This window comes from Schistocerca gregaria, chromosome 8 (genome assembly GCF_023897955.1).
Source record: "Schistocerca gregaria isolate iqSchGreg1 chromosome 8, iqSchGreg1.2, whole genome shotgun sequence".
NCBI lineage: Eukaryota > Metazoa > Arthropoda > Insecta > Orthoptera > Acrididae > Schistocerca > Schistocerca gregaria.
Window position 1 is genome coordinate 361,901,909 of NC_064927.1, and position 24,506 is coordinate 361,926,414.

General features: G+C 42.8%; 1 protein-coding gene across 1 annotated transcript in view; it reads left to right on the top strand.

The window, feature by feature from the left end:
* The first annotated feature begins 1,842 nt into the window (after positions 1–1,842).
* LOC126285188 (translation initiation factor IF-2-like) overlaps positions 1,843–24,506 on the top strand; it is a 63,712-nt gene continuing 41,048 nt past the window's right edge. The window contains exon 1 of the mRNA XM_049984495.1: positions 1,843–1,968. Coding sequence (XP_049840452.1) covers positions 1,843–1,968 — 126 coding nt within the window. The remainder of the gene's footprint in view (positions 1,969–24,506) is intronic.

Consider the following 24,506-nt stretch of genomic DNA (forward strand, 5'->3'; position numbering starts at 1 on the left):
TCAGTCCCCTAGAACTTAGAACTACTTAAACCTAACTAACCTAAGGACATCACACACATCTATGCCTGAGGCAGGATTCGAACCTGCAACCGTAGCGGTCGCGTGGTTCCAGACTGAAGCGCCTAGAACCGCTCGGCTACACCGGCCGGCGGAGAGATTAACTATTGAAATTTCGGGACAGCACTTTTCAGGAGGATTCAACCAACATATTACTTCTCCCTGCATACATTTCACGTATTGACCACGAGGAAAAAATTCGAGTAATTAGAGCCAATACAGAGGCTTACCCATAATCATTCTTTCCACTCACTATTCGCGAGTGGAACAGGGTTGAAGGGATCAGATAGTGGTACCGAATGTACCCTCCACCACACACGAGTAGGTGGCTTCCGGAGTGGAAAGTAGATTTAGATGAACTATATTACTCTGAGATTCCTCCAATAAATCTCAGAGTGGCAAGCGCTCGTCCTGCAATTACGAGGGGCGTGCAGCAAGTAATGCAACACATTTTCCTTCTGGAAGGAAGTTGGTTTAATTCAGTATTCCAATACACTATATTGTTCCTCACTCTTTTGGCTACAACCTTTGTTTTTCAACACAATTTCCGTTTAACGCGACGGCCTTACGCAACCTTACTGAAAGAACCTGTGTGTCCGCAAGCTACCACTCTACTGGTTGACCTCATATCCAAAATCGTGCTGCATCAGTAACCTCCTCATCTTGTGCTCACTACTACCTGTGGAGTTCATCCTCCATTGACCCAAAGAAATGAAGTCAGAAGTGTGGTATCCGGGCTGTATAGGGATGAGGGAAAACAGTCCACTGAGTTTTTTAAGCTCCTCTCGGGAGCGCAGATTTATGTGAGGCCTTGGGTTTTCATGCAGAAGGAGAAGTTCGTTTGTATGTTTGTCCGACGGACACGCTGAAGTTGTATGTTCAATTTTCTGAGGGTAGCTCAGGGGTCTTCAGAGTTGAGAACCCGAACTGGTGGTCGAGTGTGTCAGCACTACTAACTGAGACGACCAGCTGTGCTGCGAGGTGTCTGATTTTGATCCGCCTGTCATCTCAAATGAGAGTGTCCGCACGTTCCGACATTCCAGGAGTCACATCTGTGTGCGGTCAGGTATGTGTGAACTTCTTGTGATAAAGACAGACGTCTCGCCCAACGGCTCATCGCCCTTTTGTTCACTACCAGGTCTCCGTAGATATTCTGCAAGCGCCTATGAATGTCTGCGATGCTCTACTTATCAGTCAAAAGAAATTCAATGACAGCTCTTTGCTTGGAACGCACCTCCGTTGTGAAGGCTACGTATAGCGCCCCAAGCTACCGGAAGTTCATGAAACTATAGGGACTGAAGCTGGAATATTCCACGATGTCCCACTATACGTTCCGCCTTTTTTCATTTGAAAAAGGTAGATAAATTTTTTTTTTGCATTACTTATTGAACGCCTCTTATAATTTAGTGTCGGACCTACGTACCATATGCATTGATCCGGCTCTGGATTCGACCGCGTCCTTCCAAATGTGACTTCACTCTCTTTCAGCCATGTAGTTTTGCCATGTGCAGGCACAACAGCCGTACAAGGGTGTCCTCACCTCAGCCGGCAGCGCATCCCAGAGCAGGATCCCACGAGAGGCGAACTCAGGAGAGAGTCGTTGGCACCCCGAGGCGGAAGCGGAGGGTGTCTCCGTCGTCAGCGCCCCAGTTCCTCGTCGTCCCGTTAGCTGCTGGCGCCGGCCCGACCTCTGCGCGGCGGTCCCGGGTTCGTCCCGGCAGGTGTTGGCGACATTCCACGGCCCACGCGGCGCGCTCGCCGAGGCCTAAGTGCACCTGGCGAAACATGGCGGCTGCGGCGGCCGCACTCACTCATCAGCATACAATGACAGGCGCGCCGACGACGCCCAGCCACAGCCCTGCCCAAGCCGGCGCGGCTCCAACCCTCCCCAGGGGGCCCCGCGCCACTGGAGTACACTCGACGCGGCCGCTGCACCGGATCCTAACCTCCGCTCGCCGCTCCGCCACCGTGGCCCACAATGGGATGTAACGGAGTCCAACCCCCCATTCACTTGCGCACGACGGATGTATCTATCCATTACCTCACGCTTCTCATTGGTTTAGACACACACGGGACTACTGCTGTAGAAGATTTTATTTCAAAAACATGCAAGCCCCGACCAAAAGAATCGCGGTGCCAGCAAGGAGTTGTGTTGGCAGACGTGTTTCTACATCTCAAAAACAATGTCTACTCAGATCTCGCGCCGTAGTGGCGCTACTTTTGTCACTATGAGGATTCAAGTCACGTTTGCTTTTAATACACGCTGTAACGCTCGTGAGCTTGGACGTGGTGACTTCATGTTAGTCAAGAATGCCTTTAAGGCAACAAAGAAGCCATTATCGAAACCTCACTGAGATTGAACGAGATCGTGTAAAAGGGCTACGGAAGTTGGAAGTTCCTTCTGCGATATTGGAGAAATACTTGGCAGGAATGTAGCCGCTGTACATGATTTCTGGCAGCGATGGTCACGAGAATGTACGGTCCCAAGAAGACTGGGCTCCAAATGGACACGTGGCACTGTCGAGTGGGAAGACCATGGTGTTCGGTGTATAGCTCGGTACCATCGTACTACAAGTGCATCAGTTATTTGAGCAGCAGTTGGCACCACTGCGACACAACGACCTGTGACATATCACTTTCTTCAAGGACATCTTAGAGGCAAACTCCCTGTAGCGTGCATTCCACTAACCCCTAACAACCGCTATTTGTGACACCAGTGGTGTTTACCGAGAGCTGATTGGAGGGCAGGGTGGAGGTTGTAAGTAGCCTGTTTGCATGTTGGCAGACTGTATTAATATCGCTGACAGCTTTCTTCGCCCTCGGTGAGAGACTCTGTGGTTGGACAGACTAGCAGTTAGCAGGTAGCGGCCGCGCGGGATTAGCCGAGCGGTCTGAGGCGCTGCCGTTATGGACTGTGCGGCTGGTCCTGGCGGAGGTTCTAGTCTCCCTCGGGCATGAGTGTGTGTGTGTTTGTACTTAGGATAATTAGGTTAAGTTGTGTGTAAGCTTAGGGACCGATGATCTTAGCAGTTAAGTCCCATAAAATTTCACACACATTCTAACATTTTGAGCAGTTAGCGAGCGGATAGCTTGAACATGTGTCCTTCGGGGAGACTCAGTGTTGGTAGGACACGCATTGTAAAATGAGTATAGATGCAGTTGGTAATGTTTGGGTAGTGGAATTATTCACAACTAAATCATTTTTGAAACTGGAGTCACATGAATATGGTAAAATCTGCTAAATATATTATTTGCTCTTCAACAAAATCTTTCTTTTAGTAACCATATCAAACCTAGCAGTTCGAGCCTGTAGTAGTTAGAAACCTTTTATTTAGCTGGCTGTACTTGCTGCTTGCTGTTATTGCTGTAGTTCGTGTTATGAAAATTTTCTGTGAGGTAAGTGACTTATGAAAACTATGGGTTACTGTTAGGATTTCTTGCAATTCAAGGCCACTCTCTTGTGTTTATTATTTGAAGTCATGTTGTCACTATATAGCAATCAGATTGTGTCGGGCTTGTATATTGTGGGTAATAAATGAGTAGGTTAGGTTTGAGTTGTCTTTGACCGGGAAAATTCTGTAAGTCAGTGTTTGAAATGATAAAAATAAGTAAACACTAAGAAGTTTCAAGGTCTGTTGTGTTTTCTGATGAAAACTGGTTCGACCTCGGAGACAGTGATGGCCATGCGTTGGTGAGAAGGGGGCCAGTTGAGGGCCGGCAGCCAACCTGTCTGCGAGCACGATGCACTGAACCTACAACTAGAATTATGGTCTGGGGTACGATTTCGTATGACGACAGGAGCATGAGCGTGATTACCCCAAGCACCCTGGCAGCAAAAGTGTACGACAAAGTGATGATGCGACCTGTTGTTCTGCCGTTCATGAACAGCCTTCCAAGGGATGTTTTCGAGCTGGATAACGTCTGCCTATATACCGTACTGCTACGGTAACGCAACATGCTCTACAGAGTGTCAAGATGTTGCCTTGGCCTGCTCGATCCCCAGATCTGTCTCTAATCGAACACGAACGGGACATCATCGGACGACAACTCCAACGTCATCCTCAAACAGCATTAACCATCCCTGATCGACCAAGTGCAACAGTCACGGAACTCCATCCCACAAACCGATATCCAACAAATGTACAACTCAAGTATGCAGCCCGCCCGGTTAGCCGAGCACTTTAACGCACGGCTTTGCGGAGTGGGAAGGAGCTCCTGGTCTCCGGCACGAATCCGCCCGGCGGACTTCTGTCGAGGTGCCGTGAGCCGGCCAGTCTGTGGATGGTTTTTAGGTGGTTTTCCATCTGCCTCGGTGAATGCGGGCTGGTTCCCCTTATTACGCCTCAGCTACACTATGTCAGCGATTGCTGCGCAAACAAGTTCTCCACGTACGCGTACACCACCATTACTCTACCACGCAAACATTGGGATTACACTCGTCTGGTGTGAGACGTTCCCTGGGTAGGTCCACCGGGGGCCGAACCCCACAATAATTCTGAGTTCGGTGTGGGAGAGCGGAGTGGTGAAGTGGACTGCGATAGTCGTCGTGGGGTTGCAGCTGCGGCGGGGACGGGGCCTCTCCTTCGTTTCGAGTTGTCCGGTTAACATACAACACACATACAACATGTATTCACTTTTGGGCTTGCATTCAACATTCTGAGGGCTACATTTGTTATTAATGCACTAGCTTTTCATATTTTCAGTGGCTTATCTCGCGCTTACCCTAACCTATGATCTTGCACTGTTAATCACTTGAATATGTCACCGGAAAAATATTGCCGAAATTTCATTACTCTACATTAATTACTTATTGGTGTTGAGATTTTTTCTCGTCAGTTATTTAGATATCTTCACCGTCAACATATTACCCTTCTCCGTCCCTTCAACGTTCCACGCGAATTCCTGTCGGTGAAAACAGTGCTGGAAGTCTTTCCATGTCGGCTCCTCTATAACGTGGGTCGCCTTTCTTTAACTGATTCAACGGACTGAGATCTTGTTCCTTTTCATTCAGATTTGATCTTAGGGAATCGATAAAAACCACATGGTCGTGCGAATAAGATGGGTGGGATTACGTTTCCCTAAAAACGTCTTAGGAGACAGCGGGATATGAGCCGGTGTATTGCATTGATGGACAACCCATTACTTGTTCTTCCACAATTCTGGTCTGTGTTTTTTCTTATTTTCTCGCGGAGCTGAACAATAACCTGAATGCAGTGATGCTGATTAATAGTTTCATTTTCGATGGCATCCACAGTGTCAGTACAACATAAATAATTTGCACAAATATGTTCGTGCTGAAATTAAGGTAGTAAATGGGTTTCTGTGTCAGATAATGTAATCGATTCACAGTACTAGCTAGACGTTTCGCTACGCACGGTTTCAAGTAAACAAATTTAACACTTTAATCAGCTTCACCCTTAGATATACTCCGTGAAGTGCCGATATCCTACCTCCACCCCGATCTCCCTTTCGATTTCCAGATTTACGGTGTCCTGCAGAAAAGACCTTCGTGGGCGTCGATTTGCTTCGCACGATGAAGTGCAGGTCTCGGCACAATAACAGTTCCTTAGGCAATTATAAACAGTTTTCCAGGAAAGCACTAACTATCTTGTCCCACAATGGGATAAATGTATTAACAGTTACGACATTTACTTTTAAAATAATGAACACTTTATTTACTTTTTTAACATCTGTATCGTTTTCGTTTGACTTCCCCTTTCAGATAACAGAAATGAGATGTTTAGGGCTGGCAGGTGTACAATGTGCTGAAATAGAGAAACAGAGCTAATATGCTTATATGGAGGGTGAGTAACAACTTTTGTTCTGTAAGTTTCTGGATGTGAGGCGACTGGTTTATTGACGGGTTTCGATTACAGCCATCAACAGAAAATCTGAAAAGATTGTAAGAAACACAAAAATAGCTCAGTGACGATGGCTACGAGACAAGCAAGTGAATAAATTAACAGGGTACTTGAGGGATACATACCAATGCAGGAAGAAGAACTTCATATATAGAGTATGGGATCATATGAATGTGACACATTCCAAATTGTTACTGAATTGCACTAGATATGTTATAACGTCGAAAATAACGAAGGTAGTGGTAATGTGTCGCGGCGTTAAACGCAAGTGAAAAATATGAATTAGACTCCCTACATGGTTATATATACAATGCACTACATCTTATAAATAAAATGCATAAATATACTTTCAAAGACATTGTTCATATAATATTATTTTAGTAATATGGTACGTAACTAAAAGTGGGGGTAACAAAGGGAGGAAAGAGACGGGGAAAGGGAAGGAGGGGTCGAACCACAAGCGAAAAATTTAAGAAAATGGATACTAACTGCCACAACATTATTTAATAACATTATCTAATTAAAAGTTTCGTTGCCTCATTGGCACCAGCTTTAGGCCTCTATACACGAAAATAAATGACTCATTTTGTTGTTTGTGCTTTTTGGGACCACTATATCCAACAAGATTCCATAAACCTCATAATATTTCTCGGTTGGCGTGGACCCTCAACATTTCTTGTGTCTTCAGATGCGTGCTCCAATCAGACGCCACCTCACAGCCGTTCTCATTACTGCCGAGAAAGACGTCTTGCTGTCTGTTCTTACAGTATGAGAGGAACCATTATTCCATAATGATCCAACTTCTAAAGTAATGTTTTGGGATCCATACAATCCAAAGCCTTAGTTAACTAAAAGATGGTGGCCAGTGTTCACAACTTTTTGTTTAAAACGTCCAGTTCCTAACTGAGAAAAGACAATACAGCGGTTTCCGTTGTCAAATCTCTTCTGAAACAAAACAGTACATTTGACATCAAATTACGTGAAATGAAATTTTAAAGTATCCTTATATATACAGACTTTTCAGTAACTTCTGCAAAAACTGATGGCATAGAAATAGGTCTAAAATCTTTCCCTTTTTTATAAAGCGGCTTCACTGTTGTGTTCATTAATCGTTCGGTAAAACTGACCCTCCCAAAAGGAAAAATTACAACTGTGACTAAGCACTGGGCTAACATATGCCGCACAGACCTTTAGTATTCTCCTAGATACCGCCACTATACGCACGAGAATTCTTAGGCTACAGCGATTTAAATATTGACTCAATCTTCCCGTTGCCATTATCACGGAGATGTATTTGAGATGAAGTCTTGAAAAGCCATTTTTAAGAGAGTCACATTATTCCCTGTAGAAACGAAGTTTTTATTTAATTCATCGGATTATGCAGAGGTTGTTAAATATTGTATATATGTCTGGCTTATCGATACCAAAAACATGTTTACCATGTACTGACTTCATTCGTCGACCTTGTGCTGTTGGCCAGACACTTCCTTCGCGACTGACCGCGTGAAATTAATTTTATTCCCCAATTTAACGGTTCTATTTGAACATCACCTGCTTTTTTTCCTTTCTAACTATATTGTTAAGCCCCTTATAGTAATGTCTGTAATGGACTACTGTAGGTTGACTGCTGCTATCCCTAGCGTGTTTTAATTCCCACGTTGTTCTACATGATTTCCTTACCTCATTAATCAACCTTCCAGGTAGCCTGTTAGCGCTAGAGTCCTGCTTTAAATGTTCTAATGGAAAGCAAATTTCGAATAGGGAGAGAAATACGTCGAGGAAAGCATTATATTTATACTATATGTAGTGTGTTCTATAAACACTCTGCCACTCTTGCTCTTTAATGAGGTTTAAAAATTTTTCTGTGGTCACTGGATTAACATATCTAAAAAGTTAGCAATTAAATTTGAGAGTGCGTGAGAAAAAAATCTTTTTAGTGTTAAAATTTGTACATCGTGGTCTGAAAGGTCATTTACCCATTTCTTGTAGATTTATTGAAAAGCTCTGTCAGTGAACAACTATTGCAATCAGTAACACTATCATTCAATTTATTTCCTACTGTGAACTTTGTTACTAGGATATGTAAATGCTCTGAGAGTGCTATTAATATCTTCGTAGACATATCTAGGGAAAAAAGTCATATCACGGAACCAATAGTAAATGGGCTATGGGGTGATGACATGCAGCATCTTGTGTTAAATGTTGAAACTAGTCAGGATAAAAAAATTTGAATACAGCAGGGTAAAAAACAGCAAAAATTGAAAAATTCAGGAAATTACTCAAAGACATGAACTGGATGTTTGTTTACGACACTTATGACTCAAATGGAAAATACAAATCATTCACTAATTAAGTTACCTCCACTTTTGAAAATAGTTTTTCCATAATGGTAACGCAAATCACACAGTAGTAAAAAAATAAACTGTGGATCCCACAAGGAAAGAAGATATCATGTGGGATCAAAAAGGAGACTGTATCTACTATCTAGGAACTGCTCTGATGTTATAATTGTAATGCATTACAAAGAATACAGCAAAATACTTAAGCAATTAATACAGTAATCTAGGAAGCTGTACTATGAGAAAAAGATAACTACATCAGACAACAAAGTAAAAACTGTATGGACTATAGCGAAGACTGAGAAGTGGAAGAGGAACAGATAGCTCTATAAATAAATGAGACTTTGGTAACAAGTGCATGTTTTAGTTGTTTGTTGTGGTCTTCAGTCCTGAGACTGGTTTGATGCAGCTCTCCATGCTACTCTATCCTGTGCAAGTTGCTTCATATCCCAGTATCTACTGCAACCTACATCCTTCTGAATCTGCTTAGTGTATTCATCTCTTGGTCTCCCTCTACGATTTTTACCCTCCACGCTGCCCTCCAATACTAAATTGGTGATCCCTTAATGCCTCAGAATATGTCCTACCAACCTATCTCTTCTTCTGGTCAAGTTGTGCCACAAACTCCTCTTCTCTCCAAGTCTATTCAGTACCTCCTCATTAGTTATATGATCTACCCATCTAATCTTCAGCATTCTTCTGTAGCACCACATTTCGTAAGCTCCTATTCTCTTCTTGTCCAAACTATTTAAAGTCGATGTTTCACTTCCATACATGGCTACACTCCATACAAATACTTTCAGAAAAGATTTCCTGACACTTAAATCTGTATTCGATGTTAACAAATTTCTCTTCTTCAGAAACGCTTTCCTTGCCATTTCCAGTCTACCATTTTATATCCTCTCTACTACGACCATCATCAGTTATTTTGCTCCCCAAATAGCGAAACTCCTTTACTACTGTAAGTGTCTCATTTCCTAATCTAATTCCCTCAGCATCACCCGACTTAATTCGACTACATTCCATTATCCTTGTTTTGCTTTTGTTGATGTTCATCTTATATACTCCTCTCAAGACATTGTCCATTCCATTCAACTGCTCTTCCAAGTCCCTTGCTGTCTCTGACAGAATTACAATGTCATCGGCGAACTTCAAAGTTTTTATTTCTTCTCCATGGATTTTAATACCTACTCCGAAATTTTCTTTTGTTTCCTTTATTGCTTGCTCAATATACAGATTGAATAACATCGGGGAGAGGCTACAACCCTGTCTTACTCCCTTCCCAACCACTGTTTCTCTTTCATGCCCCTCGACTCTTATAAGTGCCATCTGGTTTCTGTACAAATTGTAAATAGCCTTTCGCTCCCTGTACTTTACCCCTGACACCTTTAGAATTTGAAAGAGAGTATTCCAGTCAACATTGTCAAAAGCTTTCTCTAAGTCTACAAATGCTAGAAACGTAGGTTTGCCTTTCCTTAATCTTTCTTCTAAGATAAGTCGTAAGGTCAGTATTGCCTCACGTGTTGCAGTATGCCTACGGAATCCAAACTGATCTTCCCCGAGGTCGGCTTCTACTATCTTTTCCATTCGTCTGTAAGGAATTCGTGTTAGTATTTTGCAGCTATGGCTTATTAAACTTACTGTTCGGTAATTTTCACATCTGTCAACACCTGCTTTCTTTGAGATTCTTCTTGAAGTCTGAGGGTATTTCGATTGTTGCGTACATCTTGCTCACCAGAGGGTAGAGTTTTGTCAGGACTGGCTCTCCCAAGGCCGTCAGTAGTTCCAATGGAATGTTGTCTACTCCGGGGGCCTTGTTTCGACTCAGGTCTTTCAGTGTTCTGTCAAACTCTTCACGCAGTATCGTATCTCCCATTTCATCTTCATCTACATCCTCTTCCATTTCCATAATATTGTCCTCAAGTACATCGCCCTTGTATAGATCCTCTATATACTCTTTCCACTTTTCTGCTTTCCCTTCTTTGCTTAGAACTGGTTTTCCATCTAAGCTCTTGATGTTCATACAAGTGGTTCTCTTATCTCCAAAGGTCTCTTTAATTTTTCTGTAAGCAGTATCTATCTTACCCCTAGTGAGATAAGCCTCTACATCTTAACATTTGTCCTCTAGCCATCCCTGCTTAGCCATTTTGCACTTCCGTTGATCTCATTTTTGAGACGTTTGTATTCCTTTCTGCTTGCTTCATTGATTGCATTTTTATATTTTCTCCTTTCATCAATTAAATTCAGTATTTCTTCTGTTACCCAAGGATTTCTACTAGCCCTAGTCTTTTTACCTACTTGGTCCTCTGCTGCCTTCACTACCTCATCCCTCAAAGCTACCCATTCTTCTTCTAATGTATTTATTTCCCGCATTCCTAACAATTGTTCTCTTATGCTCTCCCTGAAACTCTGTACAACCTCTGGTTCTTTCAGTTTATCCAGGTCCCATCTCCTTAAATTCCCACCTTTTTGCAGTTTCTTCAGTTTTAGTCTACAGGTCATAACCAATAGATTGTGCTCAGAGTCCACATCTCCCCCTGGAAATATCTTACAATTTAAAACCTGGTTCCTAAATCTCTGCCTTACAATTATATAATCTATCTGATACCTTTTAGTATATCCAGGGTTCTTCCATGTATACAACTTTCTTTCATGATTCTTAAACCAAGTGTTACATATGACTAATTTGTGCTCTGTGCAAAATTCTACTAGGCGGCTTCCTCTTTCATTTCTTAGCCCCAATCCATATCCACCTACTACGGTTCCTTCTCTCCCTTTTCCTACACTCGAATTCCAGTCACCCATGACTATTAAATTTTCATCTCCCTTCACTATCTGAATAATTTCTTTTATTTCATCATACATTTCTTCAATTTCTTCGTCATCTGCAGAGCTAGTTGGCATATAAACTTGTACTACTGTAGTAGATGTGCGCTTCGTACCTATCTTGGCCACAATAATGCATTCATTATGCTGTTTGCAGTAGCTTACCCGCGTTCCTATTTTCCTATTCATTATTAAACCTACTCCTGCATTACCCCTATTTGATTTTGTGTTTATAACCCTGTAGTCACCTGACCAGAGGTCTTGTTCCTCCTGCCACCTGACTTCACTAATTCCCACTATATCTAACTTTAACCTGTCCATTTCCCTTTTTAAATTTTCTAACCTACCTTCCCGATTAAGGGATCTGACATTCCACGCTCCGATCCGCAGAACGCCAGTTTTCTTTCTTCTGATAATGACATCCTCTTGAGTAGTCCCCGCCCGGAGATCCGAATGGGGGACTATTTTACCTCCGGAATATTTTACCCAAGACGACGCCATCATCATTTACTCATACAGTAAAGCTGCATGCCCTCGGGAAGAATTACGGCCGCAGTTTCCCCTTGCTTTCAGCCGTTCGCAGTACCAGCACAGCAAGGCCGTTTTGGTTATTGTTACAAGGCCAGATCAGTCAATCATCCAGACTGTTGCCTTGCAACTACTGAAAAGGCTGCTGCCCCTCTTCAGGAACCACACGTTTGTCTGGCCTTTCAACAGATACCCCTCCGTTGTGGTTGCACCTACGGTACTGCTATCTGTATCGCCGAGGCACGCAAGCCTCCCCACCAACGGCAAGGTCCATGGTTGGGGTGGGGTGGGGGGGGGGGGGGGTTGCATATAGTGTTGCAAACCTCTTAAACAAGTATTTCATTTCTATTACCGACAGCTTGGGGTTATCAGGTTCCGTGAACAGTACAATGGAGTATTTGCGACCAGTCTTTAAAAATAACTTCAGTAAAATGGAAATGACACTCACGTCTCCCAAAGAACTGACATCCATCATAAAATCCTTACAGTATTCCAGCGGGTATGATATCAACGAAGTTAATCAAAGAGTGTTCGTGCAAGTTGAGTATGGTCTTAAGTTATTTGTGTAATCAATCTCTTATCAGCCGAACATTCCACACTGTTTAAATCATGCTGAAGTTAAACCTCTTTACAAGAAGGGGGATAAAGAGATACCATCACTTTTCCCATCTTTCTCAAAATTACTTGAAAAGTGGTGTTCAAGGGTGTCTTTAAGCCTCTAGCTACAAATAATATTTTGTCCAAGTCACAGTTTGGATTTGTTAAGGGTTCTGATATAGAGCAAACTATTGACACTTACAGTGAGAATGTACTTAATTCATTAGGTAATAAATTGGTGGCTACTGGCATTTTCTGTGACCTGTCAATAGCCTTTGACTGTATGAACCACAGCAGTCTCTCAAGTAAATTAGTATTTTATGGTGTCACCAGCAATGCTGCGAAATAGTTTGAGTCTTATCTACCTAACAGTAAACAAAGGTTGTCGTTGCGAAATACCTGTGCAGTAAGGAGTCATTCTTCGTCTGACTGGGAATTAATTACATGTGGTGTTCCTCAAGGTTCCATCTTGGGTCATTGCTTTTTCTTGTATACCTTAATGGCCTCTCATCTGTTATATTGCCAGATGCTAAGTTTGTTTTATTTTCATATGATACAAACATTGCAATAAGTAGAAAGTCAAGTACAGATTTAGAAATAGCTGCTAATCAAATTTTCGATGACGTTAATAAGTGGTTTAAAGCTAAATCACTGCCATTGAAGTTTGAGAAGACCCACTAAATGCAGTTCACAACCTGTAAGAGGTTTCCTTCCAGCATATGTATAACATATGAAGACATTCAGATCGAAGAGGCTGACAGTGTTAAATTTCTGGGTTTACAACTCGAGAATAAATTCAGTTGGGGGTTGTATACAACAGAATTGCTGAGGCGCCTAATCAAGTCTGAATTTGCAGTGAGGATGATGTCAGATGTAGGAGCTATAAATACAAAATATTTGCATACTTTGCTTACTTTCGTTCTATTATGTCCTATGGGATCGTATTCTGGGGCAACTCATCAAATGGAGCAAACGTTTCTAGGGTGCAAAAGCGTGTGATAAGAATTATTTGTGGTGTAAATTCAAGAACATCATGTAGAAACCTATTCAAGGAACATTTTACTCCAACCATTGCTTCTCCGTATATTTATTACTTAAAGAAATTTGTTGCAAGTAATACATAGAATCAACAGAAGGAATAAGAACAATCTACATAAAGACCTAAAATCACTTACCATCTTCAAAAGCGGTCCAATATTCAGGACCACACATTTTCTATAAATTACCAGCAAACATTAAAAACGTTTTTCAGATAAGCCACAGTGTAAACAGGGTTTGTAAGACTTTATAGCAATCAATGATGAACAAAAATCTTGTCAATAGTTGTGCTGCTGTTCCCTGGACTCTGGCTGAAAAGGATACTGTCTGCACCAGATGATAAGAATTTATGAGGCATTCCTACACTAACACACACACAACTAAGTTTTGGTCATTTCTATAGAACGAACCCTGAGCTCTTCTGCCTTTAGCAGAAAAGCCCTGAAATCAGAGGTTGGTCCTTATAACTACGATTAAATGTGTAGTCTCATTAAATTCAACTGTTCCTGGACAGCATTCAGTGACCAGTTCAGTGCAGTGCTTTGATACATCAGTTGATTCAAATTCAGTACCTTTCTTCATGTACGTATATGGCCAATCCCTCACTGCCCAAAGAGCTCCTTGAAAAATTGCCAGCTGATCTGTATTCCGATATGAGAAGCCTCTGAACAGTCCTTACTTATATACCAGTAATGTCAGAGTTAATATCGACAAACAGTTCACTAAGTTGATCTCTAATATCTCTTATATTTTGATGAAATATGCCAAATTTTAGAAGCCTAACCTTTTGTGAATGTCGTGCCCTTGTCAAAGAGACTGCCGTTAATCATGGATACCTATTAGCTGACTTAAATCTAAAGAAAGGGCAGCTCTAAAACCAGTTATCTTTTCTGCTCATTCTTTCCACACGAAAGAATCATCTACCTTCCCCCCCCCCCCCCCTTGCGCCCCATCCCCCCCCCCCCCCTATTAGAACTAACGGTGGGGCCAATCACAATCCGAATCTACGTCTGACCGTTCTGAATTTGGTAATTTCCTTCTCTGCCACATTCCTATTAGGGCTGGTGCCCCGTCACTGATGTTGTCGTCGTCGACGCGACATAAATCCTCATCTTCCTACTATCCTTCCTTCCCAAAACTTAAGTTCATCACAATTTACTTAATTTGAGCGTTGCTGCGCTCTTTGCCGTTCCATATACGAGACAAGTATTAGACCCTTCCAGTTGAATTCTGGCTTCATTTCTATCGTGTCTGTGTATCGAAAACGGAGTGTGATGTATGGGTTAGAGCACCTCTAACTGGTGCGTAGAACGCTGGACATGATAAAGCATCGAACGGGGTAGGCCAGCGGATTGAAAGGAGAGCTAGGTCTCCAGAAATATAAAGCCCCACTCCAGATGTAATCCCGGGATGACTGAACCACAGCAGATGCCGCTGGCCACCGTTTTGATGCGGGGACTCCGCTGTGAATGCAGCAACGCGGCTAAGCAAAGTGTGCACAGGATAGGGTTTTGTCCTAGCGGCGACCACCGGCTGCATCCCTGTGGCACCCTTCCCCAGGTCCGCTGCTCAATAGCGGGAGGGAGTTCAGACAGAAAGCCGACGCAGAAGGCAAGGGACGCAGCCTCCCTCTTGCATTGGAGAACACGACTTATATAAGCCGCCGCCACAAAACGCATTTTTGTTACGGGATCATCGCGCAATGGTGCCTGTACCCTACAGTATCACGAATACATTTGTAACATTTGTTCGTAATTTCCGATAATTACTGAATCCGTCCTTTCTGGCGTCAGTAGAGAGCTGAAGGTTATCTAATAAAGACAGTAAATTACTAAAGTGACTTTACGAATTAGTATACTGCCATGTATATAATACTAGTATACTATAATATTAATATATTACATGTACTCATATTACTGAGGTATACCTCAGTCTTCCGGATTACTGTGTGGAGAACTTGTAATCATTTAGTACCTAATACAGGGCGGAGCAGCTAAGATAGGCCACCCAGAATACCGGGTAGTTATAATTACAGTGCAGCTACACACAGAGGTATAATGTGGGCCGTAATTATCGTATGGCAGCGAATGTTCGTAAATATTGTAATGCTTTAATGTGGAAGCGATTTAAGCCGGAAAAATTACGTGAAAATCTGGCGCTATAAATGATAGACAGACGTACAGGAATGTTTGCATATGTAATGGATTATGAACGAGACGTGGGCAAGAGAGGTCAAACAAATGAGAAATGCATTATTTTGGTATTATTATTAATCACCGATTGCACAATTTGTTCAATATGAATACTTGAGACGTCCACGGGATGCTGCATAAAACGACACAATCGCAGGTGGTTCGCAGCAGTTTCGGTGGAATATGAGCAATGTGTTGCTGTATACTGGCTTCATATCTGGCAGAGAGTGAACGAAATGCGTTCTTTTTTATATATCCAGAGCTAAAAGTTACATGTATTCAGATCAAATCATCTTGCAGGCCATGCATCTGGAAAACTTCTGGAGACTACATGTTCGTGGAAGGCGGAACTGCCGGCCTCTGTCGCCGAGCGGTTCTAGGCGCTTTAGTCCGGAACCGCGCTGCTGCTACGGTCGCTGGTTCGAATCCTGCTTCGAGCTTGAATGTGTGTGATGTCCTTAGGTTAGTAAGGTTTAAGTAGTTCTAAGTCTTGGGGACTGGCGGCCTCAGATGTTGAGTCCCATAGAGCTTCGAGCCATTTGATTTGAAAGCTGCACCGAACAAGTCTTTCACTGTGCGAGCGACATAAGGCATTGCCCGTCTCGCATGATAACTGTGGTTTCTACACAGCTGAGCTGTTATAAAGCAGGAATCACATGCTGTACAAGTAGGTCTCGATTACGCCTCGCGGTACACCTGACAGGCCCTCTGCGTGTATTCTCTTCAAAGAAGAACGGACGGTGAACGATGGTACTTGTGAATCCAAACCACACAGTTATGTATGGCGAGTCCGGTGGTTCTTAGTGCACAACATGCTGTTCAACAGCACGATAAATTTGGCAGATCTGTGTATTCATTGCACCCTGTAGTGTAAAACTTGCCTCGTCATTCCATATAATATTGCCCAGCCACATATCATTAACCTCGATCCGTGCCTGAAACCGAAGAGTAAATTCCGAACGTTGCTGAGGATAATTAGGTTTCACTTCCAGCACCATATAGATCACGTACGGCTAACAGCGTAAAACACGGTAAGGCAGCTAAGTCATAACACCCCTTGTATCTCCCCAACCGTAATAGATACAAAGATGGCGTCTGGACAGTCAATTGCAGGGACAGGAGCTACTTGAATACATCACATTTCATGTTTGTGCTGTTTTCTATCACAGAGATGTGAGGCCATCTTTGTTTTTTTTTAATGGAACCGTATGTTAAATTTTAGCGTAGCATGATGGGCTTAAAAAGACAGTTTCAAGTATGTGTATACCATAATATTTAGGCGAATAGTTTTTGAGACACAGATATGTTCCTATATCGTATTCGTCCTTCGAAGCGGCGTTGTTCGATGCGACCTCTCCTGTTGTCCACTGAGGAACTTAACAGGGAAGGCGTTGTTTTCCTGCTTCTCGATAACTCCGCAAGGTGACGCACGAGGTAGCTGGAGAGAAGGGTATAAATGTGCTGCTGGGGTAATGAGACATCACATTTCCGTCACTGTTTCTTGGAGCAGACATGTACACCAACGAAGAAAAGTTATATATGCTTCTAGTGTATGGTGAAAGCACAAGAAATGCTGTTAGAGCAATAAAGCGATATGGAGAACTGTATCCTGATCGTGTGCGTCCTACGCTCTAGCTTCTTGCACGTATTTGCAAGAAACTACCTGAATCGGGATTATGGAACGCCATACAGAAGAAAACTGCAACTGGTGAGATATATTAAGAGGGCGTTCTAGCTTTGGCGCATAACAACTCTACTGTTTCGTCGCGACGTATCTCCTCGGAATGTGGTATAAGTCAGAGGAGTGTTTTACGCATATTGCACCGGCATAGATTTCACCCGTTTCACCTCTCTTTACATCAAGCACTCTCCGGGGTGGATTTCGAACTGCGCCAGAAATTTTGCCGGTTTGCTCTGCAGCGCCTACAAGATGATCCAACGTTTTTTAACGAGTACTTTTTACTGATGAAGCGATTTTCACCAACCACGGTAATGTGAGACCCTTCATTGGCTTCGGCAGGTACAGCATCAGCAACCGTGGAGTGTTAACGTGTGGTGCGACATCGTCGGAAATGTCATTGTGGGGCCGTACGTTATTCCGGGTGTACTAAATGGCAATAACTATGCACAGTTCCTGTGAAACGTTCTGCCCATTTTGCTGGAAGAGCTACCACTGACTACGCGTCAGTGCATGAGGTTCCAACGTGACGGCTGTCTTGCTCACTATTCCCGTGTAGCTACAGAGCTGTTAAATGGAAAGTTCCCGGATTGTTGGACAGGACGACGTGCTGAAGTGAAGTAGCCAGCCTGGCGTCCTGATTTGACCCCTCTTAATTTTTATCTGTGGGGAGCAATCAAACATAATATATATGCTCAAATACCAACTACGCCAGACGATATGACGCAACGTATCATCGAAGCGTGCGCTGATATCTTACGTGACGCCCTCGCAGCAGTTCACAAATCATTCGAACGACGACTGAAAATGTGGATTGCAGCAGAGGGGAAGCATTTTGAGCACATGCTTCAGTGAAGTTTTGTATCATGTATAGCATGTATTTTGCTTCTTTGTGTGTATTTGCTTCGTATTGTAATCAATAGTAAATATTTTCAAATAAAAAACAAATACGTACAAAATAATTGTGACCAATGAGTGCCTCCTTATTTACATTTGTATCCCTGTTACTTAAAATGTATTAACATCTTGTAGTATTTTAATACTGCATGTTGTCTACTATTTTGGTATCACAGTTGTCAAAAAACTGAAAAATATTTGAGCGGCATCATCAGTTAATTTTTGCGCAAAATATCGCAGTATGTATTACTATTGTCGGTTATATCGAAGTGTTTGTGTAAGGACGGTTTCGCAACATTTCCAACAGGGAAGATCGCATTGGACAACGCCGCTTAGAAGGACGAACACGATACGAGAACATATCTGTGTCTCAAAAACTATCCGCCTAAATATTAGGATATACACATATTTGAAACCGTCTTTTTAAGCCCACCATGTTACGCTAAAATTTAACATAGGGTTGCATTAAAAAAAAGCCAAAGATGGCCTCATATCTCTGTAATAAAAATAGCACAAACATGAAATTTGATGCATTCAAGTAGCCCCCGTCCCTGCAGTTGACTGTCCAGATGGCGTCTTTGTATCTACTGTATTACTGTTGGGGAGATTCAAGGCGTCTTATGACTTAGCTGCCTCAGCCTGTATATACTGCAAAACTTGCCGTACTCTTGATCATCTGTCGGACAATTCCCGTGACGCAGCGTGGAGCGGGTGCCAGAACTATTCGAGGCCACCTCTTCAGTAGCTTCCACCGGCACAGGACGTCTTCCTCTTCCAATGCCACATCTAGCTCACCCGTGTTTCCGAATTTCATTATCATCGTCTTCTAAACGTTTAATGACATCGGGGCCCTCCTCACACCTTTCAGTCGGCGATACTCCTTCATTGCAGCACTGTACTTGCTGTCGTTCACATAAAACAGTTGCGCTGACACCGCACTGTTTCCTTTGTTGATAGCGATACAGTTCACTCACTATGTGGCTTGTCAAATGACAACATCGACGCCATAGCATTGTACAAACAGTGTACAGCGCCAGATTGGCACCTGGTGGACGAAATTGAAACTATTTTTTCCCAGCGTAAATTGTTCCGCATTAACGCCTTAGCATATCTACCAAGTTTCGCTGCGATACAATAGTTACATCCTGGATTGGTCCTCTGTGAGTACCAACACTTTAGTTCTAACCACCTGGCATCAGCAGAAAATAAGTACCAAACATATCGATCAGCGGTTTTGTAGAAACTGTACCAGACAATGTGACGAATTGTCTGACTCACGCAACAGGCTTTTTTGACGTTTAAAAACACCGGTTTATGACAGTGTCCTTCCGGTTTTTTAATGGAACTCTTTACTCTTTCTCGGGCACTGGTTAGAGCTACAAAAGAAGACTACAGGGATAAAACCTAAGTGGAATTTTATCAATTAGTTACTAGAAGAAAATAGCACAAACCATCGCCACGCCATCAGGTTTTACGAACGCCCGCCCTACTGTACCAAGTGTAGGCAGTAGCTCAGGTACGATTTGTCTGTTTATGGCCGTCATATCAAGTCTTAGACTGGAATAATCTCTTCCAAATTCTGAAGGTGGCAGGGGTAAGACACAGGGAGCGAAAGGCTATTTACAATTTGTACAGAAATGAGATGGCAGTTATAAGGGTCTAGGAGCATGAAAAGGAAGCAGTGGTTGGGAAGGAAGTGAGACAGAGCTGTAGCCTCTCCCCGAAGTTATTCAGTCTGTATATTGAGCAAGCAGTAAAGGAAACAAAAGAAAAATTCGGAGTAGGAATTAAAATCCATGGAGAAGAAATAAAAACTTTGAGGTTCGCCGATGACATTGTAATTCTGTCAGAGACAGCAAAGGACCTGGAAGAGCAATTGAACGGACTGGACAGTGTCTTGAAAAGAGGATATAAGATGAACATCAACAAAAGTAAAACAAGGATAATGGAATGTAGTCGAATTAAGTCGGGTGATACTGAGGGTACTGGATTAGGAAATGAGACGCTTAAAGTAGTAAATGAGTTTAGCTATTTGGGGAGCACAATAGCTGATGATGGTCGAATTAGAGAGGATATAAAATGTAGACGGCAATGGAAAGGAAAGCGTTTCTGAAGAGGAGAAATTTGTTAACATTGAGTATAGATTTAAGTGTCAGGAAGTCCTTTCTGAAAGTATTTGTATGGAGTGCAGCCATGTATGGAAGTGAAATGTGGACAATAAAGAGTTTGGACAAGAAGAGAATAGGAGCTTACGAAATGTGGTGCTACAGAAGAATGCTGAAGATTAGATGGGTAGATCATATAACTAATGAGGAGGTACTGAATAGACTTGGAGAGAAGAGGAGTTTGTGGCACAACTTGACCAGAAGAAGAGATAGGTTGGTAGGACATATTCTGAGGCATTAAGGGATCACCAATTTAGTATTGGAGGGCAGCGTGGAGGGTACAAAATCGAAGAGAGGGACCAAGAGATGAATACACTAAGGAGATTCAGAAGGATGTAGGTTGCAGTAGGTACTGGGAGGTGAAGAAGCTTGCACAGGATAGAGTAGAACGGAGAGCTGCATCAAACCAGTCTCATGACTGAAGACAACAACAACAACAACATCGAGTCTTCAAAATAGAGTCCTTCAGCTTTGTTATAGGCTATAACTGGACTGACAATACTGCACTTAGAATTGTATCTGGACTTACATAACCATATTATGTGGCATTTAATGTCCTGGGGAGTCGTCGATGTTTCCTAGTACACCTTGTAATGGAACTGGTCAGTGACTCATTTTTCGTTGCGTAGTTGACTACTCCGTACATTCCTTAAATTTAATGTACTATACAGATAAATTCAAAATTGTAATTTCGCATTTCGTAAAGTAGTAGTGAGCTAAGTGAAATGGTTTTATACGCTTATATACAGAATACGTGTTGAAACAGGACTAAAGTTAATTTCATGATTTTTCAAAATATTTCATTGCTTTTCATATACTCTATTTTTTCAAAAGTTGTTTATGTAAGTATAATTATTCTTGACGTTATGGGCATAGTAATTGTTAATTTTTGAGTTTCAAAATAACTCCACAATAGATTAGTGGCAAGTAGCTCATTTGTTAAGCACATATCACCTTCGTTCTTCTCTGCTTGTAGTTGGAATTGTACTGCGTGTTCCAGTCGTATGCTAAGTTTCAGATATATTTGAATGTTGAAATAATGTTGTGTTACAACGAACAGAATTAAATGTGCTGTGTGAAAGATAATGTGCCTGCAGCTAGCTATTATTCTTACTTCTTTTGAACTAAAACCTGAATATCATACTGCAAGCAGAAATAGACTTCCAGTAGTTGAAGCAAAAAAGACGTCGAAATTAATTCTTATCCCACTCTTTATTTTATGAATAATTCAATCTTTGCTCGTGTTTGTTCTGAGTGTCAGTATAAACGCAAAAATAGATGCAAAGGAATAATCTCTGAAGTTTGTTGCACAATTATATCTTGACAAACCAGTAGTTGTGATTAAAGAAGTTTCGATTTTCCCCACAGAAGAAAGTCCATAGCTACTAGGTGTGGTTGACGTGCAGACCACTTTGTGTCCAATGATCCCCAGTGTGTGACCATATAGGGAGAGACGCATCTCTCCCTGTACCTAGCATCTGGAAAACTAAGAAAGAGTATTGCACAGTCAGAGCCAATGATGTGGCGAGAGGCCTTCGGCGTCATTTCAGTTGAAGCGAGTGAAAGCTGAACAAAACTCGGAGGCAGGACGCTGCGATGGGGACAAGTGAAGTCAAGGGAGAAGTGAAGTCGGGGGGGGGGGGGGGGGGGGGGAGAGGGTGAAGTGTCGAGAGAGGAAGAGGGAAGGAGGTGAGTAGCCAGGCACGGCTAATCAGAAGTACCTGTAGTATCAGCGCAGATAATGATACCGTAGGCGAATAGCTGGAGAACTATGAGTGCCGTATAATGGGTGTGATCTCAGTTAACACAGACAGTTGCATTTCAAAGCACAGGAATGGAGCTAGGAGGTCACCACCTCTGTACTACGACTTGGCCTCTTCTTGAGTGCAACTTCTTTAAGGCAAGGAGAGCAAGAGTTGGAAATTTGTGATAAGTTCCTATGAAACCAAACCGCCGAGGTTATAGGGTCCCTAGGCTTGCACACTACTTAATATAACTTAAACCTACTTACGCTATGGACAACACACACGCCCATGCCCGAGGGAGGATTCGAACCTCCGACGGGGGGAGCCGCGCGGACAGTGGCAAGGCCCCTCACACCGCATGGCTACCAAGCGCGGCGGCAAGAGTTGAAACTGTTTCATGAGCAAATTGAGAAGCTGCAAAACGCTTTTAATTTCTTAGTAAGGGGTTTAAAACTACAGCCAGATCAAATACCCGCTCTCGTGTGTCAAACGGCTAATTCTCGTCTCACGAACCCTGTAGCCCAGTCTCCGGTGATACACACGCTTGGGAAGCTTCAGACGCCCAACGACAACACTGGACACGGACGTAGAACCACGTCGTCTTTTCAGACTGGTCCCAGTACTGTGTACAGCACTACGATGGTCGTATCCGTGAGTGGAGTTCTGAGGATAAGGAATATCGCCAGATTGCACTCCCTGTCGTCATACGGTCCCTACGGATGGTAGAGGGTGCTATGGGATACACAACACGATCACCTCTTTTTCCCACGAACGGTAGTCTGAACAGTGGTCGGGAAACCGCAGATCGACGAGTGTGTTTGAAACCGTTAACACGACGGAGAAAGTTATTAAGAGACGCACACTTTCAAGACTCAAGCTGAATTCCACGTGGATTATCTAATGTCTTGAAAGGTTGAGGCCCTAGCTCGTCTTACAAAGGATAACGCCTAAAATTGAAAACGTAATTAATTGGAAGTGTCAACAGAAACAGGTTGTAAATGAATACATCATCTTCTTCAAAGAAAATACAAACGTAAAACACGTACGACTGTCTGACAATACCAAGTTAACTGCACAGTATAATTACAGCAAGTGAACCTGCTCATTCCCACAGTTAACTGAAAGGTTTGCCCCATAGCCGGAACTGACACGACACTCGAGTTTCTAACTACAGAAACACAGAGACTATTTGCCTCACTGTTAGACTGTGAAACACGTGTCTCTGCCAATGCTCTGGTGGACAATGGACACGTAACTGTAATGATGTGACTGAAGTCTGTTTAGGGATTGTCCCAAGGTGCCTGTGTCGGTAATGTACTCAACATAAATTATAAGTGCGAGACATGCTGAGTGATGCCGTCGTGACCGGCTCTCTCAAGTACAGGGCGATGGTCATGCCTCTGCTGATACAAAATCTGGACCCCTGGTCGGAGGCTTCAGCGGCCACTGCACACCACAGAACCCCGTAAAAAACCGAGACCCATGTCTAGCTCCCTAATTTTCTTATCGAATCGTAGAGCCTGCACTTTCCTTTTCGCCAAATAAGATATGACCGCCAATCGTTGTTTAAGAATTCATAGTCCACCAAAGGCAAAACTGCTTCTTCTGCAAATATCGCACCAAGAAAAACGCGTGTTAAATCTCCAATGACAATTCAATCTACGTTTCTTTTTCAAAAAACTTCTCCCTATGATCCGTTGTTCTGACGTCACAAGCATTTTTACGAATCGCGCGTTTTCGCTACAACAAGCTACTCTTACATCACAGGTCCTAAAAAAATTGAATATTGCACTCGTGCCAAGGCCCTTATTTTGCTGCACCCCATGTTTATTTTCGAAAGCACGAGAATTTAATCTGGTGAAGGGACTATACTGAACACTGCAGAGCACCGTCTCTCACTAACAAAAGTTCTTTTCCTCAGCACTGCCGGGCCGTTAGGCAGGACACGTGTCATAAACAAACAATAGCACCCGCCCCTAGGGACTTACCGGCGACTGACTTTCACACTGACAACACCTCATGCTACCTGCCCTGTTTCCACGAATGCTAGCGCCTCTGCTGGCTTCAAAATAGTTCAGATGGTTCTGAGCACTATGGGACTTAAGATCTATGTTCATCAGTCCCCTAGAACTTAGAACTACTTAAACCTAACTAACCTAAGGACACCACACAACACCCAGTCATCGCGAAGCAGACGCCACTGCTGGCTGCTCAGTCCTGCTTTCTCCTTCAGCTGGACATTCCCTTGCCTGTCGCAAATCCAGCATACGCTCTGTTCCCAAGCACTCTCAGAAGGGAAGAAAAAGAAGACCTGCACCGTGCTGAATGTATTTAAGACATAAAGTTAACTAGAGATCAGTATGTATAGTGACTGCAGTCCACTTTACCTCTGCAACACATTATTGCAATATTTTGCAGCCTTAGTTGAAAGTAACTCTCATATTAAATAAGAAGAAACACACCAGGTGGGTTGACGCTTTTCAACATTTCTATTAGGTCAAGGCTGTGCCCTATTATCGAGGTCTGCATAGTGCTATCTTTCAACAATACAAAACTGTGCTGTTTTGACTTACTCCAATACAG